This window comes from Homalodisca vitripennis, chromosome 5 (assembly GCF_021130785.1).
Source record: "Homalodisca vitripennis isolate AUS2020 chromosome 5, UT_GWSS_2.1, whole genome shotgun sequence".
Taxonomy (NCBI): Eukaryota; Metazoa; Arthropoda; class Insecta; order Hemiptera; family Cicadellidae; genus Homalodisca; species Homalodisca vitripennis.
The window spans coordinates 103514059-103529554 of NC_060211.1; the positions used below are offsets into that span (position 1 = coordinate 103514059).

General features: G+C 32.0%; 1 protein-coding gene across 5 annotated transcripts in view; it reads left to right on the plus strand.

Annotated features, from left to right (window-relative positions):
- The window catches only part of LOC124362610 (monocarboxylate transporter 13), a 51494-nt gene that overhangs the window by 13260 nt on the left and 22738 nt on the right, over window positions 1–15496 (plus strand). For 3 of the 5 annotated variants that reach the window (XM_046817265.1, XM_046817267.1, XM_046817264.1), the window contains exons 2-5: window positions 6992–7081; window positions 11652–11778; window positions 14000–14143; window positions 14307–14590. In XM_046817265.1, coding sequence (XP_046673221.1) covers window positions 6995–7081; window positions 11652–11778; window positions 14000–14143; window positions 14307–14590 — 642 coding nt within the window. In that variant the 5' untranslated portion in view covers window positions 6992–6994. Of the gene's footprint in view, window positions 1–6991; window positions 7095–11651; window positions 11779–13999; window positions 14144–14306; window positions 14591–15496 lie in introns of those variants that run through there. The other 2 variants (XM_046817266.1, XM_046817269.1) reach the window with 2 other exon arrangements.

The window sequence follows — 15496 nt, forward strand, 5'->3', positions numbered from 1 at the left end:
AGTGGATAAAAAGAAGACACGGTATCTCTCCGGGAAGATTTTAATTCGTCATTTTGGAAACAAACTATCCTTAAGACAATGCATCCTTATCGTGTAGGCCGTGATGCAAGGCAGTGTGAATCGATATTGTAGACCTCGTTTTTACCATCGAGAGTATGTTTTTATAGAGATGTACTCTGTGATGATGGCTTAAAATCCCTTCAACCCAAGTTCCACCCAGTTATTAAACTTCAGTTTAAGGCCTTAAACTCAATGGGAGCCGGGGAGTAAATTCTGACAATCGAGTTATTTCTTCATACATCTAAGCAAGGCCGTTCGCAGCTTTGGCGGACCCCGGGAAAGATTTTTGGTCGGGCCCCAGCATGTCCTCCATCCGCCTCCGTACTAGTGTGGCAGGGCTGTCCCGGGTCCCGGTAAAATTGTCCGAAAAAACCAGTCTGAGTACGGGCCTGCATCTAAGTATATCTAAGTATCTTTTGCGCATCTAAGTATCAGTGCAGTAAGCCATAGTAATGTCAGCGTAGGAGCTGTCTTTACTATGTCCTAATACAAAATTGTTGTCCTACTTCCTCTTTATTTAGTAAGTTAGGGTAACAACGTGTATTCTTTACCTGCTAATAATTAGTTACACTCAACTTAAGAAACTACGCCCGGCAATGAGTATTCCGTCACACGATAAAGAGATCGATAATAAATATACTAAGGCTTCTCTCCAAATCTCTTGCGTGTGTAAAAAAGCAAATTAGGCGATCAAAAGTTTTTAGAGCTGTAGCAAACTCATGGAATTTCCTCCCCCTTGCTATTTTCTCCTAGAGGAATAACTGGGGTTTGCCCAAGAATAATAATGGTTTTCTCTCTGGATAAATTTGCCCAGTGTTGTTTTATTATTACTCATTGTACCGTGTTGGTGTTTCAGGACATCCTAGAGGAAATTCCAAAGATTCATTGCAGGTTTTTAGAGTGTGGATTAAAGTAGATCTCCGGCTCAGTGGATACTACGACTATCAATAACTCGTAAGATGTCACTGTGGATTACGCGGTGTCACTCGGGCCAGTATCAGTACCAGTGTTGTGCAGTTATCAGTGACCCTGTCCTTATCACCAACAGGGCCCCTCGTGTGAAGCACCACATGTACAGAGTTGCGGTCTATTCCGGCAACCAACAAAAACAAAGCCCTCCACTCCTCCTGACTTCCCGTCAACACCACTCTAATTAATTGCGTCAAACGGGGCAAACAAGTTATTACAAGCGTGTGTACTGGGGCCGACCTTAATATACACTGTCAACAGCAATATTTATAGTTGATGTTGGAAGCTAATCAGATGTTGGTGAAGATGTATTGGCTTGTATTGGCTATTCTTAATTTATTCACTTCATCGAGAACGCACCAACCGATACTAAAAACTTTATATTTTTGTTGTTTTTACTAATAACAAAAGTAAAAAGTTATTTGTAATGGTTGGTGTGTTAGCAATGTAGCGAATGAATTAATCAGATGTTGTTCAGTGCTGTCTAATTAAATGTAGGTCATTTTATTCTACTATAATGTAATTTTAACGATCGTGATTCCAATGTATTTGTATACGATTTAACATGGATATTTTCTTCAAAAAGATAGATACAAAGAAATATTCTTTGCTTTAGCTGCTTATTTTTGTGTATGTATAAATATAATTTCATTAAACGTTGAATCAAAAAAGGTACTTGCCCCGCCGGGACTCGAACCCGGATCCCTCACTTGCCGGGTGAACGTGCTACCATTACACCACAGAGCCCTTACTTTTTACTACGAGTAATCACGGTTTTGAATAGAAGAAAACAAAAGAACTATTTTTCACTTCTATATTTCGGGTGATTTAATACCCCCGTCTTCAGGAAGTTTTAAATAAAAATTAATACCAAACTATAACATGTAAACAAGAATTAAGAAAACATAAATGTAAACACAGTGCATAACATTTGATAAAGTCCAGCTGACGTGAAATTTTTCTAATTCAATCTTGTTAGAACAGTTGATTTTTACAAAGGATGGAATACAACTTGTAATTTATGACAAATTTTGAAAGTATTAAAATTATTTAAAAGGTTATCTTAAATTTAGACCAAATGGATTTTTTGTCTTCAACATAATTTGATGAGCTTGCTCCATGTGCTTTAATTTTAATCGGTTGTAGTTTTCATCAGGGCATTGTGGTAGTTGGTGAATTCCTTTTAATTTAAAACACTCTTCAATTTTGTCTTGTTTATGTTCTAGACAATGTCTTGCCAATAGTTTATCTTTTTATGGAAAATGTCAAACCTAGCCCTGTCATACGGATTCTTAAATGGTTCGATGTTTTTCCAATATACTGTTTGGAGCAAAACTTACAATTAATTTGGTATATTACATTTTTTTAATTACAGTCACTTTTGCCAATTATAGGACTTCTAAATATTGAAGTCAGTGATCATTGTAATAAACGAATTAAACTTATGTATGAATATTTATATATCTTCATTATTATTGTTTATATTAATTTCTATAATTTGGTCACTATAATTTTCTCTAAAACCTTGTATTTCCGAAATAATTATTTCATTTCATTGTCATTATATTCCAAAAATGAAATTATGGGTTTATGTTAGCTGAAATAAGAAATAAAAACTGCGGGGACGCGGATTACTATCATACCAGGTGTCGGTGCATAACTCGTGTCGCAGTGAAGATGTTAATTTAATTTGTACTACACTGATTGCATGACGGTTCTAATACGACTTGTTGATTTGTTAATACACTTATGACACTTTTACCTTAAGGATTAAAATATTTATAAGCATATAAAATGGTTTATAATAAATAACTTGAACTGCTTCGGTTGTAATCGGTTGTAAGTTATGTTTGTAAGCATATTATTTTCGGATCCGTTGCTCAAAGTTTACTATGGCTAAAGCGCATTTCAGCAAAAAGCTTTTGCCATAAGAGAAAAACAAGCGGTACCAGCTGCAATGCAAATTTTCCCAAGTTCCATGGTTCCTTCGCCATTCTGATTAGTTCCGAAAGAACGAAGAAAAGTTCACGCAAACTAGGGTTAAATTTTTTTTCCATTTTGATTCGCCGCAAAATCGTTCGCGAGGTCTTTGTCGCAAAGAGATCGGTTACCTGTATGGGATTCGTTATTCAAGTAACTTTAACCAAAACGCGTTTCGAGTATCGGTCGTTGCAAACCTAACTATGAGCGCAAACTATTGTCAATTTTTACGTCGTTGCCTTTTTCGGTTTCAATTCGGCTCTTCAAATAAAAAATGTTGTGTAGGAGTAGCAGTTTTCGCGCTATAACACACTTTTACTTTAGGACAGAATGTGGATGGAAAAGAATAACAAAAACTTGCTAAAATATCGCATTTTCAAATCTCAGACTTTAGCATAAAGTCGTTTTGCGAAAAGGTCTTTGACACAAAGAGATCGGTTACCCGTTAGGAATACGTTATTTCGTGACCTTTTACCATCCAATCATATTCGGAATATCCACTAGCTGCAGACGGGAAACCGAGACACGTTTAAAAGAGTATTTTGACCAGCTTCTGTCATTAGACGTATTCCTTTGTTATACTTAGATGTTTCTTGCGATCTTACACTTATCGGAAAAAGCGTGTGAATACATTGTTGTGTATTACGTGTACTTGAGAATTATACAAAAGCGTGTGAATACATTGTTGTGTATTACGTGTACTTGAGAATTATACAAACTTTCATTATGCTTTACGATGTCTAATAACTTTTCATAAGTTCGATGAAATGCCATATTCAAGTCTTTAGTAATTTAAAGACATGTACAAGAATAAATGTTGTTTAAAAATTGTTCTAAACGCCGTGTCATTGTTCTAAAATAGTTGAAAGAAAATGAGAACGCCTTCTACGAGTATCTATAAAATTTAATTGGTTGTGACTGCTTAACGAACTTATTAACGAGTGCTATCTCTCTACAAAGTTTAGATTCAATAAAATAAGATAGCAGCAGTTATCGTGTGCCAGCGTTATATTTTAGAAGCACAGGGTGTTCAGAAAAGGGTGTCACATACTTCTGTAGCTGATAGTGCTGATCTTTTTAAACAAAATCCTATAAACACTGATTTAAGAAATGTGACGCTTAGCTGCTAGCAGCCATTTTGTATTTTTTACAATACATATTATTCTAGTACTATTAAAGCTACATACACTCAACTTTTACATAGGTCGTCATAAAAAGAGGAAAACTTAAAAAAATGTATAATTTACTAATATTAAGAAAATGGCGCCAGTTACAATTAGCCAAATAAAATTTACAAGAGATCGACTATTTTACAATTTTTATTACAATTCAAATGGTACTTTTTCAATGCAAACCGTCAATGAATAAGCTATCAGACCACTTGAATGGCATGCTGCACAATGTTTTGACCTTTTGACCCTAAATCAATAGAGTTCTTTCTTGGATTAAAAAGGTTCATCCTATGTATCAAATTTCAAGTCTCTAGGACCTTCTATCCAGATTAGGCCACAATGATGGACAGACAAGGATAAGATTTATGAAGGATCTTTCGAGTTCTTAGTAATATATATACATATATATATATATATATATATATATATATATATATATTTGATTTTTGTTATCATTTTAAGAATTAGGATAAATAAGTTACACCGTAAGTAGCAATGACAATCTATTGACCATCTAAAAACCATCTAAAACCATCTAAAAAACCATGGTTTGTCTTTGGAGATCCTCAACCTTACAATTTCTGAATGTTAAATCGTTTCTACGGAACCTTTTTACAGCAGTAAGCTGCTCGTTCTTTTTTAACTTAATATAAGGTAATATAAATTATGTCATTATTTCTATAGATTTATTAGTTACACGATTTTAGCACATATAACGAACAGCTTGGTTGCTGTAGGACGGCATTTCTTTATTTTAATTATACAATATAAATGTAATAAACATCCAATTTGAAGAAGAAGAACTGTTAGGCAATTTGTTAAAATCAGTCTGGGTAATAATTACGTATCTATTATTGATAATTAATAAATAATAATCTAATTAATTATAATGATATTGTTCTAAAACAAACCAAAAATTATTATATCTTCATAAAGATGTGAGGTTGGTAAAATCAATTGATTTGAACAAACATTTTAAAAGGTAGACGGATTAATACAACATCAGTCATAATAAACAAAACTAATACAGTAGCAAAATAAAATTTTAAATTTGAAGACATTTTTGTACAAAAATATACAAATAAATGTTTCTTATTTTACAATTTCCTCGTACAATACCAACAAAACACTAACAAAAAAATGACGATATCCAATCGAACACTTGGAGAGGGTAATATAAAGAATACACCCTAGTAGGACCCTAGTAATGTTCATAATGTATCATTTTATAGAATCTACAAATTTTATAATAACACAATTATATTATTTAAAAAAATATTTCATTATTCTATATAACATATATGGCCTATTTACGTAACTCAAAGATTCCTAAAAATTGTATTTCTTGATATTTGATGATATTTGAGTTACATACTTGAAAGTACTGCATAAAAGACAAATCAATATTTTCAATAAATCTTATAGTAAAAAGTACTGAAAAAAATTAAAGCTAGCTCAAACTAAAACAAAAAGAAAATTATTTTAATGGATCATAAAAACTAGAGAATGGTTTATCCATACAACATTCAAAACATTGATTCTTTTAAGGTATATATTTTCATATAAAATAGCTAATAAATCTTTATAATAAGAGAAATTCTTCTAGACCAAAGTACAGTAATAAACTGAATTGAAAATGTTAATGACGATTGTTGATTTTTTTATAACTGAGGGCAAAATGAATGAAGGCACTCAACTTGGAACTTACTTGAAGCATCATTCAACTATAATTAAACTACAGTTGAAATGGGACAAAACACAACATTTTGTACTTAAATATCACAATGGAAAGGTGAAAACATGAATTCATATTATATGGAAAATGAACCTAATCAATCCCAGAAAGTCTATCCATCCAGAATTCTGTATGTATCGGTGATTTGGCCAGATTTGATAAAAGTTGTGTTTACCAGGAGTTTGTTTATATGGCCAAGGGAATAATCCATTCAAAAACACATGAATGCTACGTCAAGTATTTAATTCTCTGATAGACACCTGGTTGATTGGTTGTAAGCCTCAATTACCTCCTTGGGTCACTGCTGTGAACGAAAAACTTTCAATTGTAGAAAAGATTTTACTAAATTCTTGACTTATCAAGGATGACTGTGGCTTTAAATCGATTTGTAATATAGTATCAATAAAATTAAAAATAAAACAGAAGCAACAAATTTATTATTGAAAAGGCACAGACATTTTTGTCTACTTTTTAATATCAAACTAAATAAATCCTCCAGAAAACTTTAAACAAATGAAAAATAAGTTATAAAAAATTAAATAAACGGTCTTAATGAGAAATGTTATTAATAATTGAAATTCAAACAACAGAATAAATTTTCAAAACAAGAGTTGTTCAAACTTAAATGCACATAAATGTAGGGTAGTAGATTACTAAGGAACCTGATAGAATTCAAGCACTAAAATCAAACAACCAAACATGTATGACATTGCATTTTGTAGAGTCTTTGATAAAACACCCACTAGTATTAAGGAGTAGAAAATAACCATTAAATTTTAAAATCTGGTTACTCGCTCCTATGTATTTAAGTATTCTGTGTATTTACTTTATTTCATTTGTTTAGTAAACTGTGTGCAATACTACAGCATTTATACGTTAGTTTAGTATTTAACTTTTACTTATTTAACAGTCGTTATTATTCTGTTACTACATCGTAAATCATTACAAGGCACACATCACAGTGAACTTAATTGTAATGTATCTGTAGCAAATACATTTCTACTCCAGCTATGACACATTATAATTTAGTAACATGTGTATAATATACTACAGCAAGTTTTGTGCCTGTCCTCAGGAGATGAAGATGCAGAGGTCCAAAGTGAGGCAAGAGCCACCTGATGGAGGCTGGGGCTGGTTCGTGGTTCTGGGCTCAAGCTTTATCAATGTAAGATACCAAAGTAAGAGAATCTTTCATTTTTACAGTTTATACAGAGTATACTATGAAATTCTAAAAATGGTGAATTTTAAATGTCCCTACTCTCACCTTGTTCTTGTTTTCTTCAGATATTGACTCCAGCTATCACTTATCACGGTTTAGTAGTAAATACGTTGTTTTGATTAAGTCCATATTCCCAGCCACTACAGTTTAGTTCCACTTCACCTCCCTCTTAGTGCAGCATCTGAACAACACTAGTAGCACAGTAGGTGTACACCATTTAAATTATAACTTACTTTTTGAGTGTAGTGAAGCTAAATTTGAAAAATCAGTAAACAGAATTAGTCTTAAATTAGTGTAAACCTATCCTAGATAAAAATAGGGCAAGAATTTATTTTTATGTTTAAATTAAAATAAACATGATTCATCATAATTAACAATGGTGAAAAAGTGTGGTAAAGCTGTTTTGTGCAAAGGGAGCTGCAAAAAATGGTACCATTTTAAATGTATTAATATGGACACTGAACAGTACAAAACATACGTAAATCACTATTGGTTTGGGTCTGTGAACAATGTTCATCTTCTGTGGAAGACAAAGGAAATATAAATATAAATAATTTTTGCAATAATGTAAATGAAATTGGGATTGATGAAGATTTTAAAAAAACAACAGTCATTAGAACTGAGATAAATAAAGAACTGGAAAATGAAATCAAAAATTTAATTACTATGGTTAAAACTCAAAATGAAGATTTAACTTATGTGAAGCAAATAAAAAATTAATTAACTAAGGAGTTATTACATTCAACTAGAAATCCTAGTCTTAAAAAAGAAGAAAAATATTATTAAAACATTATTAAAAAAATCATAACAGAGAAAATACTACTTCTTGGAAAACAACTAAGTAATATCAAAAGAGGAATTGAGTCTTCCATGATCAACCATGGTCTAGGTGTACTAAACTTGAGGCCATGTACATTTATATTTATATTAATTTTTATTTATTTTATATTAATACATCCGTGGTTAAACCAGAGATGCAAATGTAAATAAGGAGACCTTATTCTCTACAGTGGTAAGAAATATTTAATGGGAAAAATAATTCAACTCAGGTATTTATATTGAACTATTATATCTCAAAGCCGCTTTGAGCCACTTAACATCATACAAAATAACAGCAACAACCAGGATATTTTAAAAATGGATGTCATAATTCATATAAATAAAATTGGTAACTAGGTAGTTAAAGAAAAAAAGCAAGAAAAAATATTAATCCGTGGTCACAGTCATGGAAAAACATATCTATAATATAAAAATGAAACTGTTCGTGTGTAACAGCATCACTCACAAACGGCTGGACGGATTCGCCTAATTTTTTTTTAATTTGTTCGTCTGTAGAAGGTTATAGGATACTTTTTATCCCTTTCCCGATTCAGGATTCCGCCCCACTGGTTACAGAAATACCCGTAAGAAATGCATTGCAGCAAACATATGTTATTAAGTGAAAGAGTCTTTTCAAATTTTTAATCAGCTGTTCTTTGTAAACATATATAATGCGACAAAAAATATATTTATATATAATTTAATTACTACACTTATAGTTTTAAAGCATAGAGTAAGCTTAAGAGAAACGACAAATTTTGTTTAAACTGTTTCTGCAATCACTGTTAAACATAGACTTTACTATCCAGATAATAAAATTCAAATTTGACGTAAAAATTCACCTTTAACTGCAATATTTATTTAATATAAACCATGCTCATGCTTGATCAGAAGAGCAATGCAGATATCATAATTACTATCTTACGTTGGCTACAAATATAAAGAATGTTATAAAATCAACCTTAGTTGTTTTTTTTTTGACAGAAGTATCAGGAATGTGGTACATACCTTCATAATGCGCCCAAGAAGCTCACGAAGGAACGACTATCAATTATCTCAGCAATGTTTAGAATGTGATAGAAAATGAATAAGTGAATATAGTGTACTGTTTTCAACGGGAAATTGCGTGCGAAGCCGCGGGAAACTTATTGAAATGCGCAGCGAAGCGCGCCGGGTCCGCTAGTCTTGGTATATAAACAAAAAGCAACAATTATATGAAGCAGTGAGCTTTGTACTACTTGGTGGATGCAATGAACAAGTCTTTAATATTTAGTCTTAAATATTGAGGAGTTTTTCTAGATGCACTAGCATTTAATTAGATAAATTGCAAATCCTGTTCCCCGTTTTCAATAAACTGAAAATAATGTCAATCTCAAGTTTGTATATATTATATATATTTTATCCCAAAAGAAAATGGATTGAAATAAAAAACTAGACGTGATAAGCATAACTACAGAACAAGAAAAACTATGCTTTGGATTTACTTTCTATTAGAATGTCAAAAACAAATAAAAGCACATGTTGCATAAAAAAATACTATTTATCAAACACTTGCAACAGCTCATACTGTCGTCAGTCTTAATTAATTTAAATTAAAATTAATTAATTTAAATTTAATTAATTTTTTTTATTAATTAAATTTAATTAATCTCAAGTAAATTAAAAAAAAAATACTTGAGTAATTGGCTAAAAGAACAAGTTTTTTACAAGGTTGATGATTTCCAATTAACTGAACTGAAGATAGTCAATTACATTCAATATTTGATAGCTAAATGCAGAACATATCTAAATAAGTGTATATATTACCTTTTACTCTTTTAATTGTTTTTATTTTATCAATTGTATACTATACAAAGGTTTTTTTTTAACTTGTTAAAATAGGACTACAGTATTCCAATTCCTGATCTGTCACCACTTTCTTTCTGCTGAGAGATTCCATTTACTGTTGACCATTGGTCAGTTGTCACTGGTTGGTTGTTGCAAGCAGATATACTGTGACGTGTTAGTTCAATATTTTTAAAAAAAACACACACACACACACTTGTGGGTGTCTCATTATCTCATCAGTATAAAGAGTAGTGAATTTAATCTTAACTATAAGAATGTTTGTAGATATAAATCAATGTCAAGTGGGAGATTTTATCTTGTTAACTGAGCTTCGTTTTCAATACTTCAAGTACTCCCATCACTTCACCTGTCAATATTAAGATTACACGATCAGTCATTTCTATAATAAAATTACAGTATGTGTTTTATACGTCATAAATTGAGGACGTATGAGTACACATATTCTGAAAATGAAACAAGTAATTAATGGTAAATCCAAGCTTACTTACATTCCAATAATTTTTTATCTAAATCATAGCTTACCTAAAAATGAAAAAATGCACAAGCTCAATTTCAATGAATGACAGTAGCATAGTTTAAAGAGATGATTTGTGGTTGTCCTTGTTTAATGAGATCTTGATAATACACTTAATGAACTAAAAACATTTCCTTCAGCAGGAAAGAGAGCTATGACACTTTGAGTTACATTTTCTGTTCTTTTTAACACAAGCACATAATTTGTTTTGACATTTAATTTTGCAAGTTCATCTCGAAAAAGCTTGGCCACTTTGAGACGACTGACCTTTTGCGACATTACCAATACCTGTTTCTTGGTCAGGTATGTCTTCAACTGCGATTAAGCTTTGTTGGTAAACGGTAAATTTTGATCTGGCGAATAGTTGTTGTACAACTCCGTCGGCAGTAAAAAGTTTTAAAAATCATCTTTAGTCACGTCCATGACAACTGCCAGAATATTTCTCAAGTCACCCCTTCCTTTGTCAACATTAGGAATTGGAACATGAACAGTGACTCCTTTGGAGGCAGGAGGAAGCCTTCATCAGAGTTAGCTTTAATTTTTAATTTTTTTTTATGTAAGCTTGTGATCTTTCCCTCTCTTCATTCATATTTTCTGAATTATAACCAAAAACAGTTTACTTTCAATATCATCACACCGCTTAATTGAATGGCCACATAAAATATGTAAGTTATCAAAACACTTTGTGCAGTTCTGTTCCTCATTGGTTTTCTGTATACAAATGTCACATTTTTTGAACACTTGAAGGATTTTGGACAGCTATTTCATCAGCTAATAAATTGACGGTGGCTTCATTAACTTCTGACGTGTTATAATACATTTGATGATGGGTGTTCTTCTTTCTGTTTTATGCATATTATTAACAACTTTTCCAAATTTTCTTCACTGTTGGAGTTCAGTTCAATTCAGAATTCAAAGTTTCTCAGGGTAAAGACGATGCCGTAAAATCCAACTTTTACTTTACTAGCCGAAGAGAGCTTCATAGCGAGTTCGTTTTATTCCAGAATGCAAGGCATTATTTTTCATAAGCTGAACAAACCTCAATTATTTACTCCAACGCTATTGTATCGAAGTGGAAATCATGTTTTCAGTATCTTGGTTTACATGTTCAACACTGACTCTTTGAATGGCGAGGTTTGCCATGAACAATTTTTAACGTAGGCCAATAACTTTTTAAATAATCAATTATTTTGTTTGAAAACTTCCTTCCACTATCTGATTGTGACACACACACACACACACACACACACACACACACACACACACACACACACACACACACATGTATATGTCAAACAATATTCAGCAGTAAATCTTTTCACGATTTTCTTACAGTTATTTACAAGATCCATTGAGCCGTCTTTTGGGCTGCTGTTTGGAGATCTGCTGAAGGACCTGGGGGTGGCCACCACTGGAGCCGCCATCATCATGAGTGCTCTAGATGCTGTAATCAACTTCTCAGGTTTTATATAAGCTACTTGTCTATATTACCACTAAATTTTACAAATAATGTTTAATTGCTCCCTTTACAAATGACATAAGGGATAAATACCACACAAATAATGATTAATACATTGATATTCTAAAATATTGCTATGTTCATATTTTTGTCACTCACATTTACGAACAGTTGAAGATGTCAGGAAACAGAACTAATAAGATTTATTGAGGAAAAGGCTTTCTCAAATATCTTGTTGATAACTATTGTTAGAATGGTCCTTGAGACTTAGTAGATACGCTCCTCCTAGTAGAAGGTATTGTTCCTCCTAATAGAAGGTACTCTATTGATTTTGGGGTCAAAATTAAAGGTAAAAATACAATTTTTACATTTTTACACTGGTCCCATGAGTAATTGTGATGGTAATGGAAACATAATAGAGTACTCCCACCTGTACCCTGTGTTGGTGATGGTGTTCAGTACAATCATACTCACATTCAGTTTTATCATGTGACATAGTAACTACTGTGAAGTAAATTTGTGAAGTTTATTTCTTTATTACCAATGGCAGAACCAGTATATACATAGGATATAATTATGAGATTAATAATTAATAATATTTTATAATAAATATAGTATAGAACAATAATAACTAATGTGCAGTAGTATGATAATATAAGTTGCTAATAGATTTCGTTCTGTATCAGAATTGGAAGTGGAATCCTAAACGCACCTGTATTTATTAATATTATTAACCCCTTTAAGTATCAGATCTTGCAGCTCTGGGAGGGAACTGCATACTTCCCCACCTACTTGTTATCTCAAAGATTAAATATTGGCAACTATCATAGCTAATCAGGCAGTGTTATATAACCCCTTAAATATCTTACAGATTTTGAAGATAACTTTGGAAACTTTTCACATTCCTACCTGGCACATGAGTAAACTAATTCTCACAGGTTCAAACCCATGTTTCATATTTGAACAGAGATTATTCCTGAGATAGGGTTGTCATTGGAAAGTATCCACATCTACTGAATAATTCCTGATTTACTTTGAAAACTTCCCATGATCACATCCTGTTTGTATAACTTCAACAGGCCAAGACATTCGTGACCGTCAAAATATACATCTTTGGAAATCCTTATTCAGACAAAAGGATATAATAATATTTGGAGTGAGACAAATACAATAAATCGTGAAACCGTGATATTACTATTGACACAATATTTAAACAAAAATAGTTATGAAGGCCAGTCGGACAGATTCCTGAAGTCGAAGGGTAAATCCATTTATAAGAGAGCATCTCTAAAATGTTATAAATGTTTTAAAACATTTCATTTCATTTAAATTAACATTCTAAGATTTAAGTATTTTTATAAAATTAAAGCCTGATACGAAGAATCCCTGAGTTGGAGAGCAAACCCACTATTTCTTAGTGATTATCTTAGAGTTACCATGAGTAAATTATGAACAAATTTAATAGTACTCATTACTTTTTGAAATCTCACACTGGTTAGGCAAGTTTCTCAGTGTTATTGAATTGCCATAATAAAACATACATTATGTTACAACATTGGTTCTGTGGAAGTACCTGTGAAATAAAAAACTGAGGTTTAAAGGTTTATCTGCAGAGGGAGAAAGACTTCATAACTAAAATAATTACAATTTTTTTTTATTTCAAAGGTAGGTTGCAATATTTTGAATATCATTCCATAATAAGCACTTAAGGGATGAGAAAAATCTGTATGCAAAAAATGTCTAATTCTATTCAAAGTGATTTTGTAAAAAATTTGGTGGTATTTTTATGTTATACATAGACAATGTAAATAAAACTAATTCAAAATTAAAACTGGATTAAAAGCTTGTTTAAAGTTTCAACATAATATATTATTAGTCTACAAATCTTCTGGAATGTTGATGGAACCTTTTACAATTCAAGTAAATAAAGCCTCCTATATGGTTGAACGTGTTTTAATAATAGCTAAAATACAATTTGAAATTGAATTTTTGACTTGATGTGATGAAATTTTAATGTAAGGTTGGCAATGACCCATAAAAATAGTGGTAGATTTATTTTAAAACTTTTAAAATAATTGACAGCTTCATCTTATCTAAAATAAACCTACTGAAAAAGAATTTGCCATAAAAGTCACACAGTTAACTCAGAAGAGTTATTTATTGATACAGATTACTCCACATCACAAGAATATTTTTCATTGTTCTAGTTTGATTACATTTTCAGGTTTCCTGGTTGGACCACTGATAAAGAAGTACTCCTTCCGAAAAGTTGCGTTTATGGGAGCTGCTCTCAGTGCTACAGCATTGATGGCTACAGCACCTGCTCGCAGCATGACACATATATTTATAACATACAGCCTGATGGGAGGTATGTCATATAGTATATATTATAGGAAGAATTCTTTCTTAACTCAGAAGTATCAGTCTTTTCAAATCATACGAGAAATTGCAGTTTTTTAGTAGAAGTTTTGAATTAAATGAAAAATAGGTAGTGAAACAATATTAATTGAAGCAGGTTTTCTGCTGAACAGGGCTCGGATTTGGTTTGGCAACTTCGTCAACGTTTGTGGCACTGAACAGCTACTTTAGCAAGAAGCGAGGGCAGGCGGTGGGCTTGGCTATGACTGGTACAGCGCTTGGCTTTATGGCGATGCCGCAGATCATCAGCCGATTGCTGGAGGAATTTGAGTTCTGTGACACAATGCTGATCATCGGAGCCTTGGGCCTCAACGCGCTTGTGGGAGCTTCACTGCTTCAGCCTGTCAAGTGGCATTTACGCAGTGTAGTCATCGAGGAGGAGACTCTTCTGGCTAATGTGAGATTTTTTTATGGAACTTGTTCATGATTTCCCTTAATACGTATATTAATTATATACACCGCTGAATTGTAAGTATAACCCATTTGTGCCCACTTTTTATTTTTAGGAACAGCCAACTTGGCTATGTAATGTATCTGGGCTCTCAAGTAATAGTAAGAAATTAAGTTTATATAGGTTAAAATTTTTAATTAATTTATCACAATTGAGGGGATGGATTCCAAACCATTCCTCATTGAATATAATTAAAAATTGAGTTATCAATATTTCTTTATAAAGATAGCTGTCATGCACATGCCCATGCATGGCCTCATTTTGTCCCAGAAAACTTTTATCTTTTGTAAAGTAACTTTTTTGTTCACATCCAGATGTTCCAAAGCCTTCTTAATCCATCTCTTATTTTGTTCTAAATACAAACTTTGTACATTAACAGTTTTCTTCTGAAGTTCTTTCTAATTAAGTTTATTTAAAAAATATGTGATTCCATGTAACTAAGTAAGACAAAAATTTTAACTCTTCCAGTCTCTTTGAAATTCCTGTAACAGTGGTGGAATGTTGATTTCCAGCATCTACTTTATTGTTAGTTATGGTTTTGTATACTGCATCATAAATTTGCTCTAAATAGAATATCAATGGTTGGATACCATCAATTCTATACACTCAAATATCGAACTATAATTAGAAGTCATTTCAACACTTTGTACTATTGGTCAGTTTTCGCTATAAATGGTTTTACCTAAACACAATCTTTGAGAAAATTCCCGCCATGTTGAAAGCACTTAAATGAGACAGTAAATTTTTGGGCTGAAATAATAAATAACCTAGATAAGTTTAACCAAAAATAAAACCTGCATGTTCCAGACAAAGATATGGTTTCAGGAGATAAAAGCCGTAACTTTCTTTTAA